Source organism: Lemur catta, chromosome 3 (genome assembly GCF_020740605.2).
Source record: "Lemur catta isolate mLemCat1 chromosome 3, mLemCat1.pri, whole genome shotgun sequence".
NCBI classification, from domain to species: domain Eukaryota; kingdom Metazoa; phylum Chordata; class Mammalia; order Primates; family Lemuridae; genus Lemur; species Lemur catta.
This window is the reverse complement of record NC_059130.1, coordinates 29,264,785-29,281,240: the sequence shown is the minus strand read 5'-3', so window position 1 is coordinate 29,281,240 and position 16,456 is coordinate 29,264,785. Positions and strand designations below refer to the sequence as shown.

The 16,456-nt window shown below is 40.5% G+C and overlaps 1 protein-coding gene and 1 non-coding gene across 2 annotated transcripts; one reads left to right on the top strand and one right to left on the bottom strand.

Moving 5' to 3' along the window:
• Positions 1–3,906: 3,906 nt before the first annotated feature.
• On the bottom strand, positions 3,907–5,627 carry LOC123634786 (60S ribosomal protein L7a-like). The gene is given in 2 exon segments (XM_045546507.1): positions 3,907–4,779; positions 5,601–5,627. Coding segments are annotated over 2 exon segments (885 nt in total). The 3' UTR covers positions 3,907–3,921.
• A 7,990-nt stretch (positions 5,628–13,617) lies between these two features.
• Positions 13,618–13,724, top strand: LOC123636147. The gene has a single exon (XR_006734357.1). It is a non-coding gene; the product is annotated as a U6 spliceosomal RNA (small nuclear RNA).
• Positions 13,725–16,456: the final 2,732 nt, after the last annotated feature.

Here is a 16,456-nt window from a genome sequence, read left to right as displayed (position 1 = left end):
GATCATTTGAGCTCAGGAGTTGGAGACCAGCCTGAGCAAGAGCAAGACCCCATCTCTACTAAAAAAAATATAGAAAGAAATTATCTGGACAACTAAAAATACATAGAGAAAAAATTAGCTGGGCATGGTGGTGCATGCCCGTAGTCCCAGCTACTCGGGAGGCTGAGGCAGGAGGATCACTTGAGCCCAGGAGTTTGAGGTTGCTGTGAGCTAGGCTGACACCACTGCACTCTAGCCAGGGCAACAGAGTGAGACTCTGTCTAAAAAAAAAAAAAAAAAGAAATAAAAAAATAAAACATCTGGTCCTCTGATCATTTCTTTATTTACCTTTATTCATTTCTAGGCTAAAACCTTCCCAGAGTGGGGAACCTGTGGCCTTGGGGCCACATGTGTGGCCTTCTGGATTCTTGAGTGCAGCCTTTTGACTGGATCCAAATTTTACAGAACAAATCCTTTTAATGTCTGATCATGTCTAAGAACTTCATTTTTCTAGCATTTCGTTTGTTTGTTCACTTATTCATTCATTCATTCTCTAATTGCAGCATTTCCTGAATCCTTACTAAGTGCCAGGCACTGTGCTAGATGCTGGGGAGACAAAAAATAAAATAAAATAAAATAAAATGTGGTTGCTCTCCTTATGGAGAATAAACTTTTTGAGATGGAAGTGATCTTTAAGATCATCTAGTTCAACTTGTCACTTTATAGAGAGTGAAAGCAACTTGCCCAAGGCCACCAGGGAAGCGATGGCAGAGTCAGGATTGGAGATAAAATTCTTTTGACTCCTAGGAGTCTTTTCCACTACATCATGAAACTCTTTAGGCATTTCTTTCTACCCGTTACCCTTTCTCCCTTCCTGAGTGCCAGAAGTGCCAGTCCCTGCCCTTGGGTCTCGCTATGTTGCCCGGGCTGGTCTCAAACTCCTGAACTCAAGCCATCCTCCTGCCTTGCCCTCCTAGAGTGCTAGAGTTACACACGTGAGCCACTGCACCCGGCCAAAGAGAAGGCAGCTTTGCATTTGACCTTGTAGTACAGGGGACAGAGACTAGACCCTTGTAGGGCCTATACATGGAAAGAGTAGGAAACTTGCCCCTAATCCAAATCCCTAATCTCACATTAACCCAATCAGCCACCATCTCTACTTCTTCCTATGTCTGCCAAGATTTACTGGAGAAAATTCTCCAGTTGGTAAGGGGGATGGGCAGCTCCAATGCTCAGGAACAAGTTCTGAATCTATCTCTCAATAAACTGTTTTTTTTTCCAGAGTATTACAGGGGTACAAACATTTTGATTATATAAAGTGGTTTTGTACAGTTTGAGTCAAAGTTATAAGTGTGCCCATCACCCAGATAGTATGCATTGTGCATGTTAGGTGTGAATTTACTCATCCCCTCCTCCCCCTTCCCATCTGCTTGATTTCCAATGAGTTTTATTTCCATATGTGCATATAAGTGTTGTTCAATTAGTTCCAATTTAATGGTGAGTACATGTGGTGTTTGTTTTTCCATTCTTGTTATACTTCACTTAGACGAATGGTCTCCAGTTCCATCTAGGGTAATACAAGAGGTATTAGTTCACCATGGTATACATATACCACATTTCATTAATCCACTCATGTATTGATGGGCACTTGGGTTGTTTCCACATCTTTACAATTATGAATTGTGCTGCTATAAACATTCGGGTTCAGGTGTCTGTTTTATAAAATGTCTTTTTTTCCTCTGGATAAATATCCAGTAGGGGGATTGCTAGATCAAATGGTGGGTCTACATTTAGTTCTTTAAGGTATCTCCATACTACTTTCCATAGAGGTTGTACTAGTTTACAGTCCCACTAACAGTGTATAAATGTTCCTATCTCTCTGCATCTATGCCAGCATTTGTTGTTTTGGGACTTTTTGATAAAAGCCATTCTTATTGGAGTTAGGTGATATCTCATTGTGGTTTTGATTCACATTTCCCTGATTAGAAACGTTGAGCATTTTTTTCATGTTTCTTGGCCATTATTCTATCTTCTTTTGAAAAGTTTCTCTCCATGTCTTTTGCTCACTTTTTAATGGGGTTGTTTGATTTTTTTCTTGCTGATTTGCTTGCGTTCTTTGTAGATTCTGCTTATCAGCCCTTTATCAGATGTGTAGCATGCAAATATTTTCTCCCATTCTGTAGGTTGTCTATTTGCTCTATTGATTGTTTCCTTGGCTGTGCAGAAACTTTTTAATTTGATCAGGTCCCATTTATTTATTTTTGCTGTTACTGTGATTGCTTTTGGGGTCTTCATCATAAATTCTTTGCCTAAGTCAACGCCTATAAGAGTTTTTCCAACATTTTCGTCTAGAATTCTTACAGTTTTATGCCTTAGGTTTAAGTCTGTTATCCACTGTGAGTTAATTTTTGTGAGTGGTGAGAGGTGCAGATCCTGTTTTAGTCTTCTACATGTGGCTATCCAATTTTCCCAGCACCATTTATTGAGTAGAGATTCTTATCCCCAGTGTATGTTTTTGTCTGCTTTGTCAAAAAAGATCAGATGGCAATATGAGGATGGTTTTACATGTGGGTTCTCTGTTCTAATCCATTGGTCTATGTTCTTGTGCCAGTACCATGCTGTTTAGGTTATTATAGCCTTGTAGTATAGCTTGACGTCTGATAAAGTGATGCCTCCCAATTTGTTCTTTTTGGTGAAGGTTGCCTTGGCTATTTGAGCTCTTTTCTGGTTCCATAAGAAGCATAGAATTATTTTTTCTAGATCTGTGAAAAATGACATTGGTATTATGGGAATTGCATTGAATCTATAAATCACTTTTGGTAGTATATACATTTTGACAACATTGATTCTGCTGATCCATGAGCATGGTATGTTTTTCCATTTGTTTACATTCTCTGTGATTTCCTTCCTCAGTGTTTCATAGTTCTCCCTGTAGAGGTCTTTCACTTCTTTGGTTAAATGTATTCCTAGGTATTTTATTTTCTTTGTTGCTATTGTGAAAGGTATTGAGTCTTTGATTTGATTCTCAGCTTGACTGTTATTGGCATATAGGAATGCTACTGATTTGTGTACATTGATTTTGTGATCTGAGACTTTGATGAATTTATCAATTCTAGGAGTCTCCTGGCAGAATCTTAATGTTTTCTAGATATAAGATCATGTTGTCAACAAAGAGCGATAGTTTGAGCTCTTCTATACCCATTTGGATACTCTTGATTTCCTTCTCTTCCCTGACTGCTCTGGGTAGGAGTTCCAGCAATATGTTGAATAGAAGTGGTGACAGTGGGCAACCTTTTCTGGTTCCAGTTCTAAGCAGGAATGTTCTCAGTTTTTCCCCATTCAGCATGATTCTGGCTGTGGGTTTGTCATATATGGTTTTTATAATTTTTAGGTATGTTCCATCTATGCCTATTTTGTTAAGAGGTCTTATCATAAAAGGGTGCTGAATTTTGTCAAATGCTTTTTCTGTGTCTATTGAGAGGATCATATGGTCTCTGTTTTTGCTTCTATTTATGTGGTGAATCACATTTATAGATTTGTGTATGTTAAACCATCCTTGCATCTCTGGGATGAAGCCCATCTGGTCATGGTGGATTATTTTTTTTTAATGTGCTGAATTCAGTTTGCTAGGATTTTACTGAGAATTTTTACATCTGTATTAATAAGAGATATGGGTCTGTAGTTTCCTTTTTCGTTGTGTCCTTTCCTGGCTTTGGTATCAAGGTGATATTGGCTTCATAGAATAAGTTGGGGAAGATTCCTTCCCTTTTGATGTTATGAAGTAATTTATGCAGTATAGGTACCAGTTCTTCTTTGTAAGCCTGGTAAAATTTGGCTGTGGAACCATCTAGTCTGGGACTTTTTTTGTTGGGAGACTTTTTTTTTTTTTTGGCTGGAGAATGACTTTTATTACTTTTATGTACAGGAGACAACAGTGTACATTTATCCCAGTTTAGTGGCAAGTTCTTTAGCCTTTGCCTTTTCCAGCTTGGCGATGCAAGCCACAGATTTTGGACCCAGGATGTTGCCTCTCCAGTGACAACGGATCTCATCATATCTGTCGTTGTAGTTGGTCCTGATGGCTTCCACCAGCTTAGCCAGAGCTTCTTTGTCTTCTGAGTTAACCTGTGTGAAAGTGACGGTGGTGTAGGTCTTCCTGTGGACTAGATGCCCCTGCCTGGCCTTCCCCTTGATAATGCAGTAAGGGACCCCCATCTTCCGACACAGCACAGGCAGGAAGACAGCCAGCTCGATGGGATCCACGTCATGTGTGATCACCACCAGCTGAGCCTTCTTGTTCTCCACCAAGGTGGTGACAGTGTTGACCCTTGCTCAAAGGACAGGTGGTCTCTTAGTGGGGACATCCCCTTTGCCGGCAGCTTTCTTCTCAGCCCGGGCCAACAGTAGCTGCTTCTTTTCTTGCTTTGTCTCTGGTCTGTACTTGTGGGCCAGCTTAAGCAGCTGAGTAGCTGTTTGGTGGTCCAGGGCCTGGGTGAACTGGTTAATGTCAGGATGCACTTTCAGCCTTTTATAGAGGATGGCCCTTTGCCTCTGCAAATGGATGTAACAGGGCCATTTGACAAAGCGGGTGAGGTCCCTTTTGGGCTGGATGTCCTGTCCAATGCCAAAGTTCTTTGGCCTCTTCTCGAACAGGGGGTTCATCACCGTCTTGGCCTCCTGCTTCTTCACCATGGCAAGGGCCGGAGCCACCTTCTTGCACTCGGCCTTCTTTCCCTCGGCATGTTGGACGGCTGGAGCTGGGAGACTTTTTATTGCTGCTTCAATTTTCTTGATATTGCTCTGTTCAGGAGTTCTATTTCTTCCTTTTTGAGTCTATGAAGGTTGTGTGTTTCCAGTAATTTGTCCATTTCCTCAAGGTTTTCAAGTTCATGTGCACAGAGATTTTTAAAGTATTCAGAGATGATAATTTGTATTTCTGTAGTATCAGTTGTAATATCTCCTTTTTCATTTCTGATTGAGCTTATTAGGGTCCTTTCTTTTCTGTCTCTGGTCAATCCAGCAAGAGGCCTGTTGATTTTGTTTATCTTTTTAAAGAACAAACTTTTTGTTTTATTCTTCTGTATAATTCTTTTGGAATTGATTTCATTTAGTTCTGCTATGGCTTTAGTTATTTATTTTCTTCTGCTGGATTTGGGATTGGTTTGCTTTTTCTTTTCCAATTCCTTGAGATGATTCATTAGATTGTTGATTTGTAGTCTTTATGTCTTTTGGACATAGGCATTTAAGGCTATGAATTTTCCTCTTAGGAATGCTTTTGCAGAATCTCACAGATTTTGGTAACTTATGTCCCATTTGTCATTTAGTTTGAGGAATATTTCGATTTCCATGTTAATTTCTTCATTGACCCAATAATCATTCAGCAGTAGTTGTTGGATTTCCGTGACTTTGTGTAGAGTTGAGAGTTTGTGTTGGAATTGATTTCTAATTTTATTCCACTGTGGTCTAAGAAGATACGTGGCATAATTTCTATTTTTTAAAAAATTTTGAGAAATGTTTTGTGGCCTAGGATGTGATCAGTCTTAGAGAATATTGAGCTGAAGAGAAGAATGTATATTCAATAGTTGTGGGGTAGAATGTTCTGTAAATGTCTTTAGGCCCACTTGTTCTGGAGTCCTGTTTAAGTCCATTGTTCCTTTGTTCATTTTCTACCTGGAGGATTTGTCCCATTTTGTCAGTGGGGTGTTGACATCCCCAGCTATTACAATGCTGCTGTTTATCATTTTGTTTAGATCAAGTAGGATTTGCTTTATAAATCTGGGCACATCTGTGTTAGGTGCATAAATGTTTAGGATTGTGATATCTTCTTGTTGAATTGTTCCCTTCACTATTATATAATGACCAACTTTGTCTTTCTTTCCTTTTGTTGATTTGAAGTCCATGTTATTTGATATGAGAATGGCTACACCTGCTTTCTTTTGGTTTCCGTTTTCATGGAATATTTTTTTCCATCCCTTCACCTTGAGTCTGTATGAGTTATTGTGGGTTATATGCATTTCCTGGATTATTAGATACGAGAATGGCTACACTTGCTTTCTTTTGGTTTCCATTTTCATGGAATATTTTTTTCTATCCCTTCACTTGAGTTATTGTGGGTTATATGCATTTCCTGGAGACAGCAGATACTTGGTTTGTATGTTTTTATCCATTCAGCCAGCCTGTGTCTCTTCAGTGGGGAGTTCAAGCCATTCACATTTATTGAAAGAATTGGTAAGTGGGGTGGATTTCTGTTCATCCTACTGCATAGAACTTTATTGCTTTGTTTTACCTCTTGAAAGATTGTGGTATCTGGGCTCTGAACTTAAGCTTTTGGATGGTTTTATACTGGTGGGTGTCTATTGTGCTGATCAGTGCATAATGCAGACCTGAGTACTTCCTGCAGGGCAGGTCTGGTCTTGACAAATTGTCTCAGTGTTTGCTCATCTAAGAAAATCTTTATTTCTCCCTCATCTAAGAAACTTAGTTTTGCAGGATACAAAATTGTAGGCTGGCCATTATTCTGTTTGAGAAGACTGAGAATGGGGCCCCAGTCCTTTCTGACTTGTATGGTCTCAGCTGAGAAATCCGCAGTTAGTCTGGCAGGTTTTCCTTTGTCAGTTACCTGATGCTTTCACCTTACAGTTTGTAGGAATTCCTCTTTTTTGCTAACTTTGGCCAGTCTGATAACTATATGTTGTGGTGATTGCCTCTTGGTGATGAATCTCCCAGGAGTGCAGTTGTGCGTCTAGTACCTGGATGTCCAGATTTCTAGTAAGACCTGGGAAATTTTACCCAAGGATTCCCTCAAATAGGTTTTCCAGCCCTTGTGTATTTTCTTCTTTACCCTCAGGGATGAAGGTGAACATAATTCTTATGTTAGGCCTCTTTACATAATCCTATATTTCTTGTAGGCTTTGTTTGCTCCTCTTATTTCTCTGTTCTTTTTCTTTAACTGTTAAATTCAGTCAGTTAAATTCAAAGATGTCATCTTCTAGCTCTGAGATTCTTTCTTCTGCCTGACCTAGCCTACTCTTAAGGCTTTCCACTGTGTTTGTAATTCCTTGAATGAATTTTTCATTTCCAGAAGCTCTGCTTGATTTTTTAAAAATAATTTTATTTATTTATTTATTTTTTTCTTTTTGAGACAGAGTCTCACTTTGTTGCCTGGGCTAGAGTGCCATGAGATCACCCTAGCTCACAGCAACCTCAAACTCCTGGACTCAGGCAATCTTTCTGCCTCAGCCTCGTGAGTAGCTGAGAGTACAGGCATTCACCACCATGTCCGGCTAATTTTTCCTATTTTTAGTTGCCTAGCTAATTTTTTTCAATTTTTAGTAGAGATGGGGTCTCTCTCTTGCTCAGGCTGGTCTCGAACTGCTGAGCTCAAGCAATCCTCCTGCCTTGCCTTCCCAGAGTGCATGAGCCATCACACCCAGCCATAATTTGATTTCTTTAGTGAATTTTTCATTCATTTCCTGTGTTATTTTTGTGGTTTCTTTGTGTTGGGTTTCTATTTTGTCTTGTATTTCATTGAGCTTCCTTACAATCCATATTCGAAATTCTTTATCAGTCATTTCAATATTCTCATTTTGGTTTGTTTCCATTAGCATGAAGTTATTGTTTTCTTTTGTGGATGTCCTTTCATTCTGATTTTTCATGTATCTGGAGATCTTTTACTGATTCCTTCTCATCTGGAGCAGCTTTTGCTTCTTATTTTTGGATTTTAATAAACTATGTTTTAGAATAGTTTTAGATTTACAGAAAAATTGCAAAGGCAGTGAGAATAATACATGTCTTTTATTTTCCAAAGTAAAACTGGTAGGGCACCAAAAAAAGAAAAAAAGCAAAATTTTTAGGGATAAACCTGACAAAAGAAGTGCACTATTAGTACACTGAAAACTACAAAGCATTGCTAAGAGAAAAAAGACCTATATAAGGGAGTGGTATACTGTGTTCATGGGTTGGAAGACTCAGTAATATTCTTAAGATGTCAGTTTTCATAACTGGCCCATAGACTCAACACAATCCTAATCAAAATTCTAACAGGCTTTATATATATAAATATATATAACTGACAAGCTGATTCGAAAATTCATATGAGGCTGGGTTCAGTGGCTCACACCTGTAATCCTAGCACTCTGGGAGGCTGAGGCAGGAGGATTGCTTGAGCTCAGGAGTTTGAGACCACCCTGAGCAAGAGTGAGACCCTGTCTCTACTAAAAATAGAAAAATTAGCTGGGCATCATGGCGCGTGCCTGTAGTCCCAGCTACTTGGGAGGCTGAAGCAGGAGGCTGGCTTGAGCCCAGGTGTTTGAGGCTGCACTGAGCTATGATGACACCACTGCACTCTATCTAGGGTGACAGATTGAGACTCTGTCTCAAAAAAAGGAAATTGAATCCCCCTCCTCATTTTCCCCCTTTTAAAAAATTCATGTGACAATACAAATATCCAAACAATTTTATCAAGTAGTCAAAAAATTTTGTAAAAGGATAATAAATAGAAGTATTCATGCTGCCTGATTTCAAAACTTACTATAATGCTACAGCAGTCAAAACAGTGTGGTATTAACAAAAGGCCAGACACATAAATCAATGGAAGAGAATCAGGAGTCTTGAAATAGACCCACACATTTATAGTCAATTGATTTTTACAAAGGTGCAAAGACAATTCACTGAAGAATGAATGGTTTTTTCAACAAATGGTTCTATAACAGTTGAATATCTACATTACAAAAAAGAATGTGTGCAAGAGAGAACCTCAGTCCTTCCCCCACACCATGCACAACAATTAACTCAAAATAAATCATAATTGTAAAAATCTAAAACTCCAAAATTTCTGGATGAAAACAAAGGAGAAAAAATTTGTGACCTTCACTTAGGCAAAGATTTCTTAGATACAACATCAACAGCACAATCCATAAATGAAAAAACTTGATAAATTGAACTTCATTGAATTAAGAATTTATACTCTTTGAAAAACTGTCAAGAGCATAAAAAGACAAACCACAGACTAAAAGAAAAATATTTGCAAATCACAGACCTTATAAAGAATTTTCATCTGGAATACTTAAAAGAACTCTCAAAATTCAATAAGAAAACAACCTTATTTTTTAAATGGGCAAAAGATTTGAACAGATACTTCACCAAAGAAGATACAGGGAATAAGCACATGAGAAGATGCTCAACATTATTAGTCATTAGGAAAATGCAAATTAAAACACAATGAAGGCCGGGCGCGGTGGCTCACGCCTGTAATCCTAGCACTCTGGGAGGCCAAGGTGGGTGGATTGCTCGAGGTCAGGAGTTTGAGACCAGCCTGAGCAACAGCGGGACCCTGTCTCTACTAAAAATAGAAAGAAATTATCTGCCCAACTAAAATATATATAGAAAAAATTAGCTGGGCATGGTGGAGCATGTCTGTAGTCCCAGGTACTCGGGAGGCTGAGGCAGTAGGATTGCTTAAGCCCAGGAGTTTGAGGTTGCTGTGAGCTAGGCTGACACCACGGCACTCTCTAGCCAGGGCAACAAAGCGACACTCTGTCTCAAAAAATAAAAAACAAACAAAAAACAAAAAACACAATGAAATAATACTACATTCCTAATAGAATGTCTAAATTAAAAAGACTGACTAGAACTTTCATACACTGCTGGTGGTAATGTAAAATGATGTAAACACTTTGTAAAAGAATTTGGCAGTTTCTTATAAAGTTAAACATAAATTTATTATATGTCCCAGCCATTCTACTCCTAGGCATTTACTCAAGAGAAATGAAGGGATATGTATGTTCACAGAAAGACTTGTACACAGGCAGGGCACAGTGGCTCATGCCTGTAATCCCACCATTCTGGGAGGCCGAGGTGGAAGGATCACTTGAGGTCAGGAGTTGGAGACCAGGCTGAGCAAGAGCGAGAACCCCTGTCTCTACTAAAAATAGAAAAATTAGCTGGCACGTGCTAATTGTGGTGACACATGCCTGTAGTCCCAGCTACTTGGGAGGCTGAGGCAGGAGGGTCATTTGAGCCCAGGAATTTGAGGTTGCAGTGAGCTATAATGATGCCACTGCCCTCTAGCTGGGGTGACAGAGTGAGACTTTGTCTCAAAAAAAAAAAAAAAGAATCGTACACAATATTCACAGCAGCTTTATTGGAAGTAGCTTAAAATTGGGAACAATTCAGATGGATAACCTAATCAGCCACCAACAGGTGAATGGACAAACAAATCATGATATACTACTCAACAGTGAAAAGGAAAGAAAGCAGAAAGTAACAATGTTGTCATATACAATAAGAAGCATGGAGGAAAGAGCCCTGTTGGCTGCCGGACCACTGTTGCTGTCTCTTTCCATTGCCTCAGTGAAGCATCTGTTCCACCTGTAGCAATGCTAGTCCAGCCACACTACAGCCAAGTCCTATGTTCACCAGCCCCTAGTCCTGGCCATGTACTCCTCTGAAACAGGATGACCTCAATGCTGTTTGCTCTAGACCAGGTTGACTGTAGGGTGCCCCCCGCCAGGCTTCCCAGGCTGTGGCTCTGAGCACCCTAGCCCTTGTGTCCTCCATGCCCTCTACCTTGAAGCCATATACCTGAGTAGCTTTCCGTTTCAGATGTCAGGTGTTCATCTTCTCAAGGGGTGGGGTGGGCAGGTGCCTCACCATACTCGTAGATGAGCAGAGGCTCTTCCCAGGGCCACTCTTCTAAAACCAAAGGCAAGAGAAGTCTTCAGTAATTCAGACTGCTAGTTAAGTCCTCAGTGGAACACTCTGCTATCCTCTACACTCTAAAACTGGGGCCTGTGCTACAACTTACATGTTTCTGATCAGCTTAATCGTTCATACCTTCATCCAAAAGGCATTTACCAGCTGGGTGTGGTGGCATGCCACCTGTAATCCTAGGTACTTGGGAGGCTGAGGAGGGAAGATTTTTTTGTTTTTGTTTTTGTTTTTTGGAGACAGGGTCTCACTCTGTCGCCCAGGCTGGAATGCAGTGGCGCAATCATAGCTCACCATAACCTCCTGGGCTCAAGTGATCCTCCTGCCTTAGGCTCCTGAGTTAGCACTATAGGCACATGCCACCATGCCCAGCTAATTTTTTAAGTTTTTGTAGAGATGGGGTCTGAGTGTGTTGCCCAGGCTGGTCTTAAACTCCTGGCCTCAAGCCATCCTCCTGCCTCAGCCTCCCAAAGTGCTGGGACTACAGGTGTGAGCCACACCCAGCCTGGGAGGATCTTTTGACCCAGGAGTTGAAGACCAGCATGGATAACATAGTGAGACCCTGTCTCAAAAAAATAAAAATGGTTAAAAACAAAAGGCATTTCCCAGGCACTTAGTATGTGACAAGGACCATGCAGGCATGGGATACACAAAGATGATTAAGACATAGTTCCTGGACTGAAGGAGCTCATTCTTAGCAAGGGCAAACAAAAGCATAAATGATATTTGTAAACACAGCATTGAAAGGTGCTTTACTAAAGATTTAATAGAGAGTTCAGAAGGTACACAAAGGATGAAATGTTGAATTTTACCTGAGATAGTCACAGAGATGATTTTTTAACTGAACCTTGAAAAACCAGTAGACATTTGTTTGTCCAGGGAGGATTTTAGGTGAAGGGAACAGTTCCATCAAAGACATGGTAGCATGCAACTGCATGCAGCATCTGGGGAAATTCAGGAATTTCAGCGTAGTTTGCACAATTGTGTGTGTACCCAGGAAAAGACCAAGAATGATGGGTGGGAGAGGTAAAAGTGAGGTTGTGGAGAACCTTAGGCCAGGCAAATAAGCTTGGATTTTATCCTACAGAATAAGAAGCCACAAAAAGCTTGTAATCTAAACAGTGACAGAATCAGATTTTTTTTTTAATCCTTCTGTCTCAGCCTCCTGAGTAGCTAGGACTCCAGGTGTGCACCATCACGCCTGGCTAATTTTTTCTATTTCTGGTAGAGATGGGGGTCTCTCGAACTCCTGACGTCAAGTAACCCTCCCACCTTGGCCTCGCAGAGTGTTAGGATTACAGGCATGAGCCACTGTGCCCAACCAGAATCAGATTTATTTTTTAGGAGGTTATCCATCTGTTGACAGTGTGAAGGACTATTTAAGGGGATTGAAAATGGCAGGAGAAGTATCAATTAGGAGGTTTTTGTAAACAGAGGCTAGGTTAGACAGAAAGTAGAGGAGGGAAAGAATGCTGATTATATTTAGGAAGTAGAAGCAAGTGACTTGGAATGTAAAAGGATTATGAAAAGGGAGGAATTAAGAATGTTAATTGGCTTGGGGAATTAAGTGCATGGAGGTTACATAAATGGATGGATAGATAGATGTATGGCAGTACCATGTACAACATTAGAAAATACAGGCAGAGGCTGGGCGTGGTGGCTTACACCTGTAATCTTAGCACTCTGGGAGGCCGAGGTGGGTGGATTGTTCGAGGTCAGGGGTTCAAGACCAGCCTCAGCAAGAGCGAGACCCTGTCTCTACTAAAAATAGAAAGAAATTATCTGGCCAACTAAAAATATATATATAGAAAAAATTAGCCAGGCATGGTGGCACATGCCTGTAGTCCCAGCTACAGGGGAGGCTGAGGCAGTAGGATTGCTTAAGCCCAGGAGTTTGAGGTTGCTGTGAGCTAGGCTGATGCCACGGCACTCACTCTAGCCCGGGCAATACAGCGAGACTCTGTCTCAAAAAAAAAAAAAACAAATAAAAAATAAAAATAGAAAGAAAATTATCTGGCCAACTAAAAAATATATAGAAAAAATTAGCCGGGTATGGTGGCGCATGCCTGTAGTCCCAGCTACTCAGGAGGCTGAGGCAGGATTGCTTCAGCCCAGGAGTTTGAGGTTGCTGTGAGCTAGTCTGACGCCACGGGACTCTAACCAGGGCAACAGAGTGAGATTCTGTCTCAAAAAAAAAAAAAAGGAAAATACAAGCAGAGAAGAAATTGAAATGTTTGTGAACCATCTGGGCGTAGCAATCTAATATGTAGTTGACCACATGGTCTGGAAGGAGACCTCTTCTCTTGAAGATTGGGATTTAGGAGTTTTCAGGGGAAGGTGGTGGTGGGCAAACCCATGGAGGAAAAGGTCTAGTTAGCAGCTCTGAACCCAGTTGCTTGTTTTCACAGCAATGAACTGTTTCTCATTTCCTCCTTTCTCCTTTTTTTTTAAATTTCTTTTATTGATATTGTCTTGCTATGTTACCCAGACTGGTCTCTCGAACTCCTGGGCTCAAGCGATCCTCCCACCTCAGCCTCCTGAGTAGCTAGGATTACAAGCACAAGCCACCATGCCCGTAAAGAACCTAATTTTGTCCCAGCAACCACTCCTCCCCTACAGAGCCCAGATGACTTGGAAGAAGATAATTCTATCTCCAGCTGTAGAGGGGATCCTGATAATTTAAGCCAATCACAATATAACCGTCCTCTTGACAATAATTGTTTCAAGAGTCAAGGCTTAGGCTAATCAATTCATGACATTGAATTGGTCCAATTAGACTGAAATGGGGGAAGGATTTTTACTGTATGAGTGCCAGAGAGGATTTCTTTCTCTTATTGGACAGAAGCATGGGGCACACATGCCCCAGCTGGTGCTAGCAGTCATGTTGACACCATGAAGGAAGCCAGTCTAAGGAACAAACATAGAGAAACTGTGCTCGCTTTGGCAGTACATATACTAAAATTGGAACGATACAGAGACTATTAGTATGGCCCCTGCGCAAGGATGACACGCAAATTTGTGAAGTGTTCCATATTTTAAACAGAGAAACTGAGCATGCACCATCTTTGGACTTCTAGTTATGGGAGATAATAGATTTTATCATTGTTTAAGCCATTTTGAGTTGAGACCAGACTATGTTTGTTAAACTGATTGCTTACTGTAGCAAGAGGGAGATACGCTGGGCAGGTCCATCTCTCCAAGCAGAGCAGACTGCAAATCTTCTACCTATAGAATTTTGGGGAAGCTGGAATTCAGAGGTTGCCAGATTTTCAAAGACATAAATAGAGAGACATTATCTGTAGAAGATGGTTACACTGGCATGACTGTTGATTGGCTGGCACTCAGAGGCCTGTTTATTGGAGAGAGACTGAGGAACTAACGCTGATTGGATGGTGTTCACTTAGATGAATTGTTGATTGATTTAAGTATAACACAGATTCTGACAGCTACTTGTTACCATGGCTACAGAATAATCAAATTAAACTTTTTATAAGTTTGTGAAAACTTTTTTGAGTCTCAGGAAGAATTATCCATCTTCCTGTACAAGGCCAATCCCTCCATCTGTGTTCTTTTTTTTTTCCCCCCACCCCCTCCATCTGTGTTCTTAAATCCTTTTCTTCCCAGATCTTGCTCCATCAGTCATTTGCTTCCTCTTGGGTTTTCTATAGTGCCTCTTTTATTGTAGGTAACAGAAATCCCTTTAAGCTGCCTCTAGGGATGATAATGGATATCCAAGGACAGGATGATGTTGATTATGCCAGAGTCTTGAAAAACCCTTACCTTTTACCTCTCTATCCTCCAACTCCTCTTCCCATCCTTCACTGCAGTGGGTGAGAATGTTGGCCTGAAACAGTAGGCCCCAGAATACATTTTTCCAGTTACAGTAGATATGAATGGATTCAGGTGAAATAATAGGAAACGAGAACAGTACAGCCCTCAGGAAAGCAAGTCTATTCCTTTTTGCTTCTCATTAGGTTCCTGTTTCTGCTTCTCTCAGCATATCTGCTCCATTCTCCTGCTTCTCTGCACAGATTGGATCCTCTGCCTGCTCTTCTTGGGCATACCCAAGACAATTACCCCAGGCCTGACACCCCAGCTTGACCTCCTAGCACCAGTGACTACTATTGACCAACCACAGTTCTTTGGTTCTGAAAATCCTTATGAAAAATTATCTTCTTGGTCTTTTATCAAGAATTTATCTTACATTTATTTATCTTTGGTCATTAGGTAATGAAACATGCAGAACTGTCCTTTCCAGAGCCCGTCGAGCGGCAGGATCTGTAGAAGGGGCTGTACGTGCGCCAACCAATGAAACATAGCTAGCACATACAACTCCTCTGTCTACCTTGCTCATACAGACAGTTCTAAAGATGCCTCTTCCACTAACATGATCCAGTTATTATAGACAACCATGAATACAACCACCCCTCACCAAAGAAAAACTATCTAAAGCGCAGTCTAATTATTGCATCCAGAGGCAATGTAATGGGGCCCCTTAAATCATTCTACAATCTGTAGGTGATGTCCATTCTTTTCTAGTTCTATTGTAATCAGTTCTAAATTTTTAAAAAATTTTAAAACATTTTTAATTTTTCAATTTAAAAAGCTTTATTGTAAATTGACAAATGATAATTATATATATTTCTGGGGTATAAAGTGATGTTAAGATACATGTATATAGGCCAGGCGCAATGGCTCATGCTTGTAATCCTAGCACCCTGGGAGGCTGAGGCAGGAGGATCGCTCAAGGTCAGGAGTTTGAGACCAGCCTGAGCAAGAGCGAGACCCCGTCTCTACTAAAAAGAGAAAGAAATTATATGGACAGCTAAAAATATATATATAGAAAAATTAGCCGGGCATGGTGGCTCATGCCTGTAGTCCCAGCTACTCAGGAGGCTGAGGCAGGAGGATTGCTTAAGCCCAGGAGTTTGAGGTTGCTGTGAGCTTGACGCCACCGCACTCTAGCCCGGGCAATAGAGCGAGACTCTGTCTTAAAAAAAAAAAAAGATACATGTATACAATGTGGAATGATTAAATCAAGCTAATTAACATAGCTGTCACCTCACTTATCAGTTTTTGTGGTGAAAATATTTGAAATTTACTCATCAATTTTGAAATACATAATAGCCTATTATTATTAACTATAGTGACCACGTTGTGTGATATATCTCAAAAACCTTATTCCTTGTATATAAATGAAACTTTGTACTTTTTCACTATTATCTCCCCATTCCCCACCCCCCAACCCCTGCCATCTAATTTCTGGTAACCACCATTCTACTCTCTGCATCTATGAGTTCAATTGTTTTAGATTTCACATGTAAGTGAGATCATGCGGTATTTGTCTTTCTACACCTGGCTTATTTCACGTAGCAAAATGTCTTCCAGATTCCTCCGTGGTGTTGCAAATAACAGAGTATCCCCCTTTTGGGGGGCCGAATAGTATTCCATTGTGCATATATACCATATCTTCTTTATCCATCTATTGTTGGAAACTTAGATTGATTCCATAACTTGGCTATTATGAATAATGCTGCAATGAACATGAAAATCATTGCCCAGACCAATGTCATGTAGTTTTATCCCCCGAAAACTTAATTAAAAGGGAGAAAATAGAATGGACCCTCCACATCAGCACTACATTTTGGTCAAGTCCTTAAAGTTATTTCGCATCCCTCAGCATAGCACCCCAGCCTTGTAGAGCGGGCCCCCCGCTGATACTGTAGAAGTAGTCAAGGGTGGTGACAATGTGTATGATGGCACGAGTGAA